This window comes from Pyxicephalus adspersus, chromosome 1 (genome assembly GCF_032062135.1).
Source record: "Pyxicephalus adspersus chromosome 1, UCB_Pads_2.0, whole genome shotgun sequence".
In the NCBI taxonomy this organism is placed as follows: Eukaryota; Metazoa; Chordata; class Amphibia; order Anura; family Pyxicephalidae; genus Pyxicephalus; species Pyxicephalus adspersus.
In genome coordinates this window covers 151,198,231-151,212,441 of record NC_092858.1, presented here as the reverse complement: position 1 = coordinate 151,212,441, position 14,211 = coordinate 151,198,231, and the positions used below count along the sequence as shown (strand labels likewise).

At 37.7% G+C, this 14,211-nt stretch overlaps 1 protein-coding gene across 1 annotated transcript; it reads right to left on the bottom strand.

Moving 5' to 3' along the window:
* Positions 1-4,547: 4,547 nt before the first annotated feature.
* Positions 4,548-14,211, bottom strand: ASB11 (ankyrin repeat and SOCS box containing 11). Its single transcript, XM_072431402.1, has 7 exons — positions 13,992-14,211; positions 10,799-10,878; positions 10,377-10,484; positions 8,872-9,022; positions 6,951-7,085; positions 6,096-6,287; positions 4,548-5,379 (listed from the first exon to the last, which is right to left on the bottom strand). Exons 1-7 carry the CDS (start codon positions 14,167-14,169, stop codon positions 5,255-5,257), a joined length of 969 nt encoding a protein of 322 aa, XP_072287503.1. The 5' UTR covers positions 14,170-14,211; the 3' UTR covers positions 4,548-5,254.

The following is a 14,211-nucleotide window of genomic DNA, read 5'->3' as shown; positions in this document are numbered from 1 at the left end:
GCAACCTTTCTGTATTTTTTAGGTGTTTTTCCTGTTATTGGCTTCAACTGGATTTGATACATTGAGCCTGTTTTAAAAAAACTCTTCAAGACTAGGGAAGATAAACTATCATGACAGAACCTGTTTAATCCAGCAAACCTGGAATGGATTTCTTAAAAATAATTTTCTTTGTGGTGGCAAATGTTAGCTGGATCACCCAGGGTCTGTAATGATAGCATAACTTTTTCAGTATTGGAGAGCTTTAATAAATCAGACCCATAATGTGGTCATGGCACAAGTGCACTTATCACTCCAAGATGTTCTTTGTGTCCCCAAATCTGTGGACAGTCAGTGTACTAAACTTCTACATCATTTTGTCTGAGCATTGCACATAGTAAAGATATAAGCTGCTGCAACAAATGTACTGTGATTACTGTATTGTCATTAAGTCGCCCATTGATTGATGGCTGATCTCTGATTGAAAACAAGGGCTAGAGATATGTGAAGATCCCTGTTGTTATAGAAGAAAACTAAGATCTGGGCCAATAGGTTTGTCATAAATCCCTGCAAGACCAGAATATCTGTCACCCACCTTGCACTCTTCTCCAGCCAGCAGCTGCCCAGGACTCCCATTCACTGTGTGCTTCCTGGTCTGAACCATGTGACTCCCTGAGAGCTGCCCCTTTACCCCAGAGGACCAGGATGTTTCTCAGACACACGCCATCTACTGGCAAAAGTAAGAACACTACCTAAGCTGCCTTTGGTCCAGCACTCCCTCTGGTGGTAGGATCTGTGAACTGCTAGTCACATGGCTTTACCTTGAAAGATTTCACCTATATAAGGAACTAATGGACAACACGATGTTGCCTGAAGAAGAATTTTTTCCAGTCTCTGTTTCCAGGTCCAAGTTAACATTTCCTGACCCTAATCTGATTCTTCCACTTTGGTAAACCGACCCCAGCTCTGACCTGACTATTCTTGCCCTAAATTTGGCTCGTCCACTTACGCCTCTGCCTTCTGCCCTTGTACTGCACATTGGTCCGAGAGCCATAACATGGGCACTGCCTCCTAAAGTTCATCATCATTTGCAGGGTGCGTGGTGAAGCTGGAGGCTGGTGGCTTAGACTCTGCACCCCGTACCTGTCCCCGCTAAAGAAGCTAGTGACACGGAGGGACCACCACCTGCCCCTGTTTACCATGACAAGGATCATGGCTAACCTGTACAGTTTGGTCTCGCACTTTGGTTGAGTTTTCTGGCATGCTCCAGAAATCTATAGGCCTTTGTTTGGTTGCCATGGCAACAACCACCCCACTTCTTCTGATATGTTGAGGCCTTGTAAATGCAACGCGTTTATGCGTTGTCATAGATTACTGATAGCAAAACGTGTCATAGCATTACTGATGGTTTCAGGGATTCTTTTTCCTGCAGCAAATTACTTTTTGAAATAAGACAACCTGTGTTTTATTTTTTATTAATATGAATTTAGAAGGAGCCATACATTTTTTGTCTTTATTAGTCAGTTAATGTAATGTTTCTCAATCAGGGCTCCTCCAGAGGTTGCTAAGGGTTTTTTGAGCAATGAGCAGTGTGTGACTCTTAGATCAGTATAAGGGACTCTCGTGGTCTTTTTGGCTATCTATATGGGTAAAATTCTTCCCAATGGCCAGCAATATAAGAAGCATTCTTTCTGCTGACCACCATGAAAATATACTATGACCTGTGGATATAGAAACTATAGTATGGGTTCCTAAGATCTGAAAGAAATTTCAAGGGTTCCTCCAAGTTAAAAATGTCAAGAAACACTGGGTTAATGAGATGCATTGACATTATATTAACAATGATAGAGGAGATCAGAAGTGCTGGATTACATTCAGGTTTATTGATGCAAAGTAATTGTCTCTCAAGGGACCACATAATAAGCAAGTAATTTATAATCCATAATAAAAAAAGAATGGTAGTCGTTCAAGAAAGCAAATACATGCCCACTGATTGCTGGATCCATTATGTTCATTTTTTCCCTGGAACAAGAGATGAACTTCAAAACCAGATAATCTGTTAAGCCTTAAATTATATACTATCAATCAGCACATAGCCCATGGTATTGTCCTCATGGCTGGGTGTAATGCATTGATGGTAGTTGACATACACATAAGAGGAGATTTAAAGTAAACACGCAGTTATAACCATATAAAGTAAAGATATTCACATGGGTCACCTGAAGATCTCAATCTCCTTCTATGCTATATATTTATAAAATCACTAAACACTAAAATGAAGCATGCATGTTGTTAGCTCCCAAGTGCATAACTTTACATTTATCTATAATAAATGTCATTTGCCACTTGGCTGTCCAATCAAACAGTTTTTTTAGATGCATAAAATTTTTTATAGCTGTTAAACAGTAAAGGTCCTAACGCTGAACCCTGGGGCACACCACTAATAACCTTAGACCATGCAGAGTATGAATCATTAATTACTACTCCCTGGATGTGATCTTTAAGCCAGTTCTCTATCCATTTACAGATTGACTTTTCCAAACCTTTTGACCCTAACTTGCATATTAACCGTCTGTGGGGTACAGTGTCAAATGCTTTAACAAAGCCCAAGTACACTCTATCAACTGCTACTCCACTGTCTACCTCTTTACTTACTTACATACATAAAAAGAGAGTACATTTGTTTGACAAACAGCTATAAGATATCCCCAAAGGGTGTGACTTTATGTGATCTCCTAACATCATAAAGCCCCAGTAAGCACATTACAATGGGCAAACTTTTTTGTATGTAAAGGGGAAATCAAGAGCTTTTTTTCTACCTTATACCTTGCCCTGGGTTGTCGATGGCACTTATATTGTAGGAATATTGGTCCTGCATTATAAAGGTATTATGTCAGAGGTCCTGTGACTGCAGAATAAAATGTCCTAAAGAAAAGGAATGGGGGGGGGGGGATCAATTGCTCAGAAAATAAGACTCCGGTAACACAGGAGTAAGTGATTTTTCTTCATCTAGACAAAAATGTTGCTAAAGTAATGGTCAGGATGCCACCTTTGCAGACAGCAAAACAGGTCCTTGGTTTCATCCAGATGGCTCTGCCAAGTGTTGTTGGTCCCAAACCATTTTATGGCATGACAATCAGCAATAGCTTAAAAAACCTCTGGTGTCTTCTGGAGGAGCCTGGTTGAGAATTGCTGGATTGAATAATAGAGGTAAGGTAGAAAAACAATTTCATCTGTTACTACCAAAACTTGAAAATACATACAATAGGTCATTTGATAGATAATATTTAAATGAAAACTACAATACATTTCAGACTCAAATAGTTTTTATTAGTCTTGTATTCAGTTCACAATAAAAAGTCACTAATAAAAATATAATTATATTTATTGTTAAAAATCTTCAGTTACAAGTGATCTGGAGAAAATAAATATACATTTACATGATTTAGTTCAAATAGCATCTTCTGCATACACTGTGTGCATATTTCAAAGTGCACTTGATTATTATAGTAATGTGGGAGATAATGAATCCAGCAAACATTGAAGAGGTGCTTGAAAGATGAATGCAGACTTAATGTCAGTAAGATCAAAAGTCCGGCCACAGAGACTGAGCCCTGGGCGTCAGAATTTCAGAAACAGTAAGGTGACCCTTCTTAACTGACCCATTGCCAAAGGGAACTGAAGCACAATTACCATCTGGTGTTTCGGCAGGGACAGAAGTCAGAGATCAGGGATGATACAAAATTTGGAGATCTCGTAAATGATATGTGCAAATATATAAGGACTGGAATGTAGGGGCAGCCAGAGATACAAGCCAGGGACTGCAGCATCAGAATCAGGGCAGACTAAGGGTATCTTGCTGTTTTGCCAGCTGATTGCAGGTGATTTTGTTTGAAGTGCTGAGACATCGCCAACATTGATGGGGGTTGAATTTTGTGGAAATACAGCTCCATTTTTTAAAAATCATTTGCTGTTTGCTAGCAAATGTTTTGAATCCTGGACCAGACCCATTCCAGGTTTGCTGGATCACCCAGCTTCACTGATGAAAGTATTTTCTCTCCAGCCTTGGAGAGCTTTCATAAATCAGGGTCAAAGCCTCCGAATAGAGGGACCTAACCAAATGCCTAGAGTGTTACAGATCTGATCAGAATTTACAAGGGTAGAGGGACCTAGCATAACTTGGATCTTCCAGCACTATCAGACCACTTTTTCTGCAATCAAGCAATACAGCTTGACCACCCCTCACCAGTTTGTTGGCTAGATAGTGAAGGAGAACCGGCATATTGATAAGATCATCCCTCTGCTCTGCTATCAAATAAATATGTTCAGTAAAGGAAGCGGGCATCAGATCTACTCTGCAGGAATTACAGGGTCCAGATATCAAGAAAGATTCAGGTACTTATTGTACACATATGTAAGAATGCATGCAATGTTGGCGGTAGTTCTAGATGTAGCTATAGATATAGCTACATATAGATATGAAGTCCATTAATAGCATTACTGTTGCAAAGTAAAAATACATTCTGCCATTCTGGTGTCATCTCAGTCTTTGGGCTGAAATCTTTGGGCTGTGTCCCTGCAGTTCTGAAATGCCAAAATCGTTGATACATTTAGATAGATCCACTTTCAAAAGTATAGCCTGCAACCTCCCAGAGCTTGATTTGCACACAGCTTTGCTGTCAACAATGTATTCTGTTAACCATTAGGCCCCTTCCAGACTTGCATTTGAAAACCACACTGTTATCAGCTCACAGCCACCCCTCCACTTCTACTATGGTGTTAACCAAAATGTTTAACAACTACTTTGTCATTGTGGATGAGTGAGGTTGATGTACTGTAGATATACAGTTATCTGGAAGAGGAAAAGCAACACCACAGCCAGAAGAAATCCAGCTGAAATCCATTACAACTGTGTCCTAACATCACCCATTTAGTAGTTGGAGCAGTTGGAAGCATGGTTGAGCATGTGGTAGAACACAGTGGTCAACTGAAAGTCTGAAATGGCCCATAGTGGGCAGACAGAATGGCTATACTACACAAGTTTGAAGGGGCAGCCTGGGATGTATTGAAAAACAGCTCTAAGGCCACTAAGGGACACACTGTGGAAAACAGTACTTTTATGTAAAAGTGCAGTTACAATAATGTGATGTGATCATAACTTTACACTTGCTCTAAATTAGAGAACTCATTTCTGAAATAAATACAATAATAAAATCATTTCAGTTGTGGCTTCTCCACCATTAGGAATAGTCAAATATGGTCATGCCAGTTTAAAGTTCTATCGATATAGTAGAAATTGTATTAATCTGTTAGGTAACTGAAGCTTGGGCACCACTTGTAGACAGGAAGAACCCAACAGCTTTCGAATGCTGAGCCGACACAGCTGAGCCAAGGAAGCTGGACCTAGAATTGGAAATCAAAAAGAAAAATGTTATGTTAGAAGGTAGTGAAATAATTTCACTATGACATTTTTCACTTAACACATGAACAGTCAGTTGGACACACTGAAGTGAAGAAGAGTAGTAATTATAAACGGTGAAAAAGGTAAATTTGAGCAATAAAACTTTTAAATTTTATGTTGGTAAAGTGGGTTAGAACTATTTAGCTTTTGCTACTGCCAGGTTAGGTTAACACCTTCTCATTTTCTGTCTTAGTAATGCAATCCAACTCTGACACATATGGTAGGAGAAGTACAGGAAATGAGGAGAAGTATTCCAGAAGGGGAGAAATGAAAATTAGACAAATGGCCTAACCCCAAACTTACACTATGAAAAAGCTGTCTTTATTGCTGTCTGTGCCTGTGTTGGTGATGCCACCTCTGTTATATGGGAAACATCAAACCTTGAAACATTGGGTGATACTAAAACAAGAATGGAATCGAATCACTTTAGGTGGGGAATTGGACAGCAATAGGATCATTTGTGCTGTCCCCAATAGGGTTATTTTCCCTATTTTTCTATTGTTACAGGGTTTAATCAGGATTCGAAGGGACAAAAATTATTTCTAAAAATGACAAAAGCGCCAGTAATAAGATGGCTGAAGCTCTGTCCTTTCCTTACTAATTCAAAAAATCACAACAAAAAAGGTTAAGGTATCTGTAAAGGTTTTAATAATAATACCTTCCGCGATAAGAAGTGCTTTTTCCACAGCACTCCTGGGTGCTGCCAGTTCTATGGGATATTTTCCATCTATGTTTTTACTCATCACATTGGCCCCATAGTCAATAAGGAACTTGATGATCTCTTCACTTGATCTGCGAGCAGCAGCATGGAGAGGTGTATCTAAAAGTTTTCCCCGGTTAACATCGGCACCTATACACAGGATCAAAGAAGTTCAAAATCAAAGAAGAATTTGTGTCTCATGTGTATGTTCACTTTGCAAAGTGAATATTCAGATTGGAAAAAGAATTTAAGCTATGTTTGTCCCTAATTATCTTTTAATAAATCAACTTCAATGTTGGGATAATCTGGTGGAAATGTTTAATATTGACTGTACTCATTTATTGTATATAGTCAAAGTGGATGCAGATTATTAATTTAACTCATTAATACCCCAGGAGAGAAAAAAAGTGTGGGTGAAGCATTTGCTCCTTCTATAAGGGATTATTATTGGCACATAGAAATCAAAATGGGTCAAAGTGATATAAACTGGTCTATATATGTGTGAGTTAAACCGTTCAAGGATTGATTGCACATGTATTAGGTATATAGTTAGTTATATAAAAGTAAGACTTCACCACTTCTAGATGTCCAGAACCTTAAAACATTAATGTCTAACCTCTGCACACTCAGCACTGTTAACGGAGGGAAATAAACCTAAGGAGAATATTTCAAAGCTCTCCAATGTGGTGGATTTTTCTTGTACTATCCTTAATGATTACTGCTGTGCACAACTTATTTATACAAGACAATGGTCACACTAGCTCACGGTTACCTTCATAAATAATATATATATATAAATAATTACAGCATTACCCAATTCAAGAAGCTTTCTAACACAATCAGCTTTGTGGTGGGTGCAGGCTAAGTACAGAGGAGTACCCCGGTTCTGAAGTTCTTTATCAATGTCTGCTCCAAATGAGATTAACATTTCTGCACATTCCCTGTAACCTGGGGACAAAGAAAAAACATTATAAACAGAATATTTATTTAAAACATATTCCTGCTGTGTATTTCATGAACAGAAGAACCTACCATTCACCAAATGAATCTAGAGTAAATGTTCCAATATGCTGAGCCTGGTACACAGGCACAGGTTACCTCTGGATAATTTCTTATTAGTTAAAATTATCAGATTAGATATGAAGTAAAATCTACTTCTAACCAATCATAACCTACTGATGTTCTTCTCATGAAGTAGTAAGGCTTGACCTAAGGTACACATGATGTATTATGGACAAACAATTGATTACAGCCAACCAAGTTTCCAATCACTTTCCATAATATATAGTACACTTGTGTGCACATTTTGACCAATACATTTTTAATTGGGAACAAATTGTTGACAAATCTACCTTTTTTTGTGGACCCACTGCATGCTTTCTTCTGCAATCACCTGAAAAAGTTTGCAGAGCATAAAGTGGTTGTAGCTATGTAAAATATTTACAGTCCTCTGCACATATTATAATATTAGTAGCCCAATAATCCTTCTATAATCAGCTTGTCCCAAGAGATCAAATATTTAATATTACTTTTCTTTTTTGGCCCATGTATGGTTTTATTCCATTCTATGTCTATTCAGTTCACTACCAACCCTTAGTGTGCCAATGGAGAAAAGCTCCCAAAGATTGGTAGTCGAGGGGATAATGAATGCCCTACAATGGTGGCCATTGAGAAAAGAGACAATTTACACTAATAGTCAGTGAAAAGATTTCTGCAAACATTAGCTATCAGTGTGAAATGTACACCCTTTATAAATAGCAAAATAATCATTTTTGTTAGTGGTTTCTTACCTAAGAGACAGAAACTACTCACCTCTAGTAAAGGGAGCCCTGGGCAAGAATGCCTGCTCTATGGGTTTTAAGTGGTTTCCTTAGTATTGGGCAATTTCTACCTCTCCATTAGGTAACTGGTAAAGCCAATTATATTTTTAGCTATCTGTATTGGGGAGTTCTTCCCACTTACATACAATGTGAGATAATTTTTGCACTGGCCACCAGTATAAAGAGACCTTCCTGCCACTTGCCATATGGTCAAGTGGTCAATTACCTCAAAAGCAATAATGTAAGTGGGCCCTTTACCACTGACCACCAATGTAGGGAAGCCTTTCATTGCTGACCACCAATGTATGTGTGACTGTTGGTGCAAGTAACACTTCTATATTAACCACCAATGTGAGAGAATAGTATAATATTCACTCTCTTGATTTATTCTATGGCCATAATGATTATTGTTGTTAAATTATTTTGTTGTATAGAGAACACCTGGGTGTTAAATATGGGTAAGTACGCCATATTCCTTACTCTTATTAACAGAAGTTTTCTGGAACATTTTTTCATGTTAAAAAGGTTAAGAAAGTCTGCAGTAGAGAAACCCTAAAACCCTGGAATGGGGGCTACAGTGCCAGGATGAACCTAAATATGGAAGATACTAGGCCATAGTATTACTTCAACTGCTCCTTACTAAGGGTTATATGCCTAAGAATTTCTACCATTGTTGTAAAGCTTATACTACATTACAGGCTAGCAGGATTTCTAAAGGCTTTTGCTTTGCCATTGTTTATTATTATCCATTGATCCACAACTCTTGGTCTATAGCATTCACCTTGATACTGGAAACTCATAAAACAACTTTACCGTGTAAGTATCTTATTTCCCTTACCTAAAATAGAAACACAAAATTTTTGTTGTTTGACATTCCTCACCTCTTTATGTTAAGAAACCAATAAATATGTTACCTCTTAGGACTGCTTCATGAAGAGGAAAAGTCAGCTGAGTCTCCAGCTCTGGGTTAGCGCCATAATCCAATAACATACTGACACAAGCAACACTTCCGCTACTGCATGCATTATACAGAGGGGTGATTCCATCCACGGTCACCACATTCACCTGGGCAGAGGATAATTTACAGTCAGGATAATGTAGAAACTCCATGTCTGCCTAATTATCACATTCACATTCATGTGATTCATATTGCATATTCAGGTTTGGCTTTATGTCAATATGTGTATGAAGAACTACATTGTCTACAGCAGCTAATTTGCTCCTTCTGTTCCTTTTTTTTATAAATACATATTTGAAACAGGGTAGCATGATGTGTTTAATGGACAGTTCCTAACAAATTGTCATGCTGCATGCATATACTTTTTCTGGCAGTGTCGACATATACATGTGCTGACACAGGTCTATGGAATGAATGTATTGAACCTGACTAATAGTGGGTCCCCGGAGACTGGGGCATGCCCCATAATTAGCCTTAGAGGTAGCACAAAATGATAAGAGCTAAACATAAACTGGGCAAATAGAATATATGACATAGAAAAAAGAAACTGACGCATTATTTTAATGAAGCATGGGGTCTACAAAAAGCAGAGCACATACTGGACCTCTTGATCTTATTGCCCCTTGATTAGTCATGGGTGGTTCCCCTAATCTTTTGGACCCCTTGTAGCCATAAACTAACCCCTGACCTCATGGGCTCAGAACCAGCTGCACCCCATTGCAATGCTGTAGGAAAAGCCTGCTTGCTAACTAAACCTATCAACATATCATTCATTAAATACCAAGCATTTGTTGTCTGTGAGTAACCAAACAAAGCTTTCCATTTGGCATCAATGTTTTGAACATGAATGCTAGTAATGCTATTGTAATAATTTCTGGAGCAGACGTTACTTCAGGTCATGAAGACTGCTAGCACACTGGATTTTCCTGCAAGTAATCACATTAATCCTTTAAATCTAACCAGAGATGACTGGAGCTGTGCAGCACGTTATTCTACAGTACACAACTACAGAGCAATATTTGCTGCCATCTAGTAAAGAAACTTCACAATTACATCTTTACATATCAGATCATTCTATCTTATACGGAACATGTACATCATAGAAATATGGATGCATTTTTTTAAGATGTAGGCATAAAGACTATTAACACATTGATCCTGATTTACTAAAGCTCTCCAAGGTGGGAGAAGATACACTTTTATCAGTGAAGCTGGGCGATCCAACAAACCTGGAATGGCTTTCTTCAAAGTCATTTGCTATTTACTAGCAAATGTTTTAAATCCTGAACCAGAACCATTCCAGTATTGATGGATCAACCAGCTTCACTAATGAAAGTATATCCTCTCCAGCCTTGGAGATCGTTAATAAATCAGGCCAAATAACTCATATTGGATATGCAGATAGGATCTATAGTTTCTTATGCAACCTCTTTAAAAGTAACAAAAGGAAAAAGAACTTACGCGAGCTCCATTCTCTAGCAACACTTTGGCACAAGAGACATGGCCACCAAGGCATGCTTCATGAAGAGGAGAAACTCTGTCTATCGTCAAAATGTTCACATTAAAACCCTAGAGTGAAAATGTGCAGATTGTTATTAAGACGTCTATCAAGTATTTAGGCTAAAGACTGTATAAGGTACTGCAAAATGTTTTTTTTCTCATTTATTAGAATATTAGGCATTAAAAAGGATCTAAAGTCAAAATTTTCACTTTGCTTAATAGACTTGCCACACCATTTTTACTGCTAGGGACAGAGTTCTGTTTAAAAATAAGTAATTGAAATGGTTAAACTAATTTTTGCAAAATCTTAGGGGTCCTGAGCCTGCTGGAAGTCTGTTGCAATTAGATCCTCAATGTAAGAAGTCAGCTAAGTCTGTACATACCTGGGCTAGTAGTGTTTTCAAAGAAAGAAGTCTTCCATGAAATGCAGCCTCGTGTAGGGGAGATCGGTCTGCCCAAGACCCTAAGTCAAGGAAATGTGATAAGATACAAGGAAATTTGTTGAATATTTTTAGTAAAATATATATTGAGAGATCTTTATTTAAAACATGTGATTTTACATTGATATTTTTTTGATCCTGGAGTATGTAAAATCTGGAGGGTCCACAGACAAGAATACATTCTCAAAGTGTCTGGACAAATTGTTGTTTGTGTTGCAAGTCATTGTTTCTTAGGGGTAATTCTGTCCTACAGAAAAAGTTTTTGGATTCTGATGAGTTTCTATAAGAAAACACTAACAGTGTATATTTCAGATACTTCCAACATATGAGGCCCTGTGTATTCATCTGTTTTATACATATACCCCCTTCACACATACACACACAATGGGCCAGATTTATTAAAGCTCTCCAAGGCTACAGAGGATACACTTTCATTAGTGAAGCTGGGTGATCCAGCAAAATCTTCAAAGTCATTCGCTATTTGCTAGCAAATATTTTGAATATTGGACCAGATCCATTCCAGGATTGCTGGATCACCCAGCTTCACTGATAAAAGTATATTCTCTCCAGCCTTGGAGGACTTTCATAGCAAACAAAGACATGACTGTGTCCATTTATGGCAGCCAACCTGTACAACATTAGTTCTCCTGATCTCATAATATGTGGTGTCTTTATCATTCTGGTCAGTCTCTGCACACATATTTTTGGTAGTTTGGGACTAGTCTTTTAGAAAGTTGTGTTTACTTATCAGTTGACCATGTTCCAAGCTAATTCTGTTGGAAAACCACAAGGGTTTATGTGCAGTTTACAGGGCAAAGCAAACTGAGGTTCCTCTGCTACAGACTCTGGTTTTGGTATTCTACAGATTTTGGTATTCTACCTCACTCTCATTACATTAAATGTTCATCACGCATTTATAAACATCCAAAGTGTCTGCTACTCATCTTTTGTTAACTACAATCTGAAGATTGTGTTTGAAGCGCTATGGACAACAACTGTGGCCAAAGTGAAAGGTAATTATTCCTACAAAGAGACAGGGGTTTACTTAATTCTATTTGTTTAAAGCTTGATTTATTTATGTGCCCCCATAATGTGACATTAAGCTGCAAATTATTACTGAGTCCACTAAATACAAGTACTTAACATGAGTATAATAGGTCCTGTTTGTCTGATCATCAGCAAATAGATTAGTAGTTTAACTAAAAGGTCAGTTAAAGATTTAAGAACATACCTCCCTGGAAGGTGTGGCAGATGTGGTTGCCATACAGTGCATTTCTTAATGCCCATGGTAGTGCAGTTAATCCATGCAATTCTGAAGCCTCTGTAGCAGCGTGCAGATTAATTTCTCTGTATGCAGACATTACATTGCTAGTTGCTGCCCCAGGCGCAGGGTAATGGCTAAATAACATCACATGATATGGATCAGTGGTCACCTTACAGCAGTACTGGTATCAAATCTCCAGACCAGAGCCAGGAGCAGCAACACTATGTTAAGGTTTTAGATTTGCTTTGCAGGATTTGAGATTACTATGAAAACACTGATTGGACTATTTGATTTCTGTTTTGCCTTATTATAACTGTATATTTGTATATATACACATCAATGCTGCACATTTAACAGTGTAAAATAAATTGAATTCAGCATTTGTATTAAGAGCCCATTAGAGCCGGAAACTCTTAGAGCTGAAACAATATGCCATAGATGCCCATTACAGGAATATAAGTTTCATCTGCGCTGGCAGATGTGATTGCCATCAAGGTTGACTTTAAATATCCATACCCAAACATACCCAAGTGCTTAGTGTTAGTTAAATAAATTCTATAATTCTCATTGTCAATACATTTTCCTGCGACTGCATGTCTGTAAAAATTAGCTCAATAATAAAAATACCTTTGTTTAACCCAATATGAAATGACATGTTATTATTAACAATGAAGAAGATACCAAAAAATGATTTCCATGTTACATCTCCCCTAATGAAGCATATTTACAAATCTAATATCAGCTAGATCAGCATAATGCAATATTATTTTACCAAAGCTTTTATGCTTTTAAGCAGTAAAACTGAGCTCCATGCCAACATTAAAAAGTAACAATGGAAACATGGAGCATGTATTAAATAAAAAAAGAAATATATAATTAAATGATTGATAGCATCCTACCACCACCCAAGTTATATTCACCTACCTATGATTCAGTATAGCTTCTCGTAGGAGGGAGGCCTAGTGCTATTGATCTAATGGAGAGGTGCTTCTGAGTAAGGGGTGGCTTGTAACTCATAAGTCGCCCCTCTCCATTAGATCAATGGTGCTAGGCTTCCATCCAAAGGAAGATTTACCATGAAAGAGGCCAATTGCCAGACATGAACACTGAAGGGTTGGTATTAACATCATCCATCAAGTTAAGCACCAACACTGGAGCTTAACCAGGATTGGCCACTGCAGTGAGAAGATTGTGGGGTAATTGTGGAATTATCAGAATACCTAGTTTAGAGTTAAAGGCTATCAGAACATACTATTACAGTCCTAAATAGGAATGTGGCAATGTCTTTAAGTTTACAGAACCCCTTGAGAAGAAGACAGGGTGAGACAGTGAAGTCTTGTGCTCATGTTTGTTGACAAGGAATATGCTAACAAAACGAGAGAACAGAGGGATGAGCTCACTAGACTGTTTCTTTAATCATACCCAAACATCCATTCTTAATCCTAACTACTTTTAATACAGGAGACCAATGGGCACATTGGTGAAAACAAGTATAACAAAATATGTGCCATTATCTGTTGCCCTTGCAAGAGATAATGAGAAAAACACTTTAGCTTATCATTAAAAAAAAAAAAAAATAATAGTATAGAAAATCACCATAAGTTACACAAAAAGCCTAGACTGTATGAGACACCAAAGTTTTCTTTCCAAGTCATGAAAATTGATATACTGAAGAAAAATCAGTGTGCTACGTTTTAATTGGATTCACCATCAACCATATTATTCTATATGATAAATTAGAAAACTCCCACAAATATTCATAGGTTACATTTTACTTTACAATATTACCAATTTATGTATATTTACTGTATAACCGTCTACAAATGAAAAAACATTATATCATTGGAACCTTATTATACAGATCTGTGTTACCTTGTACTATCCCATAGATCTCTTCCGCTATCCTGGCAGCTTCCTTTCGATTCCCCCGCACAATGTAAAAATGTGTAAGCAACGCCAAGGACACCTTGATTAAAAGTTTAAAACAGAACAGGGCAAATATTGCCACATATATATTAGTGAGAGCCAGAAGGATAGAGCTGGCCTCCATTGTAGCAAACTGTCTAGCTTGTAATGTAGCTGTCTATTTTTG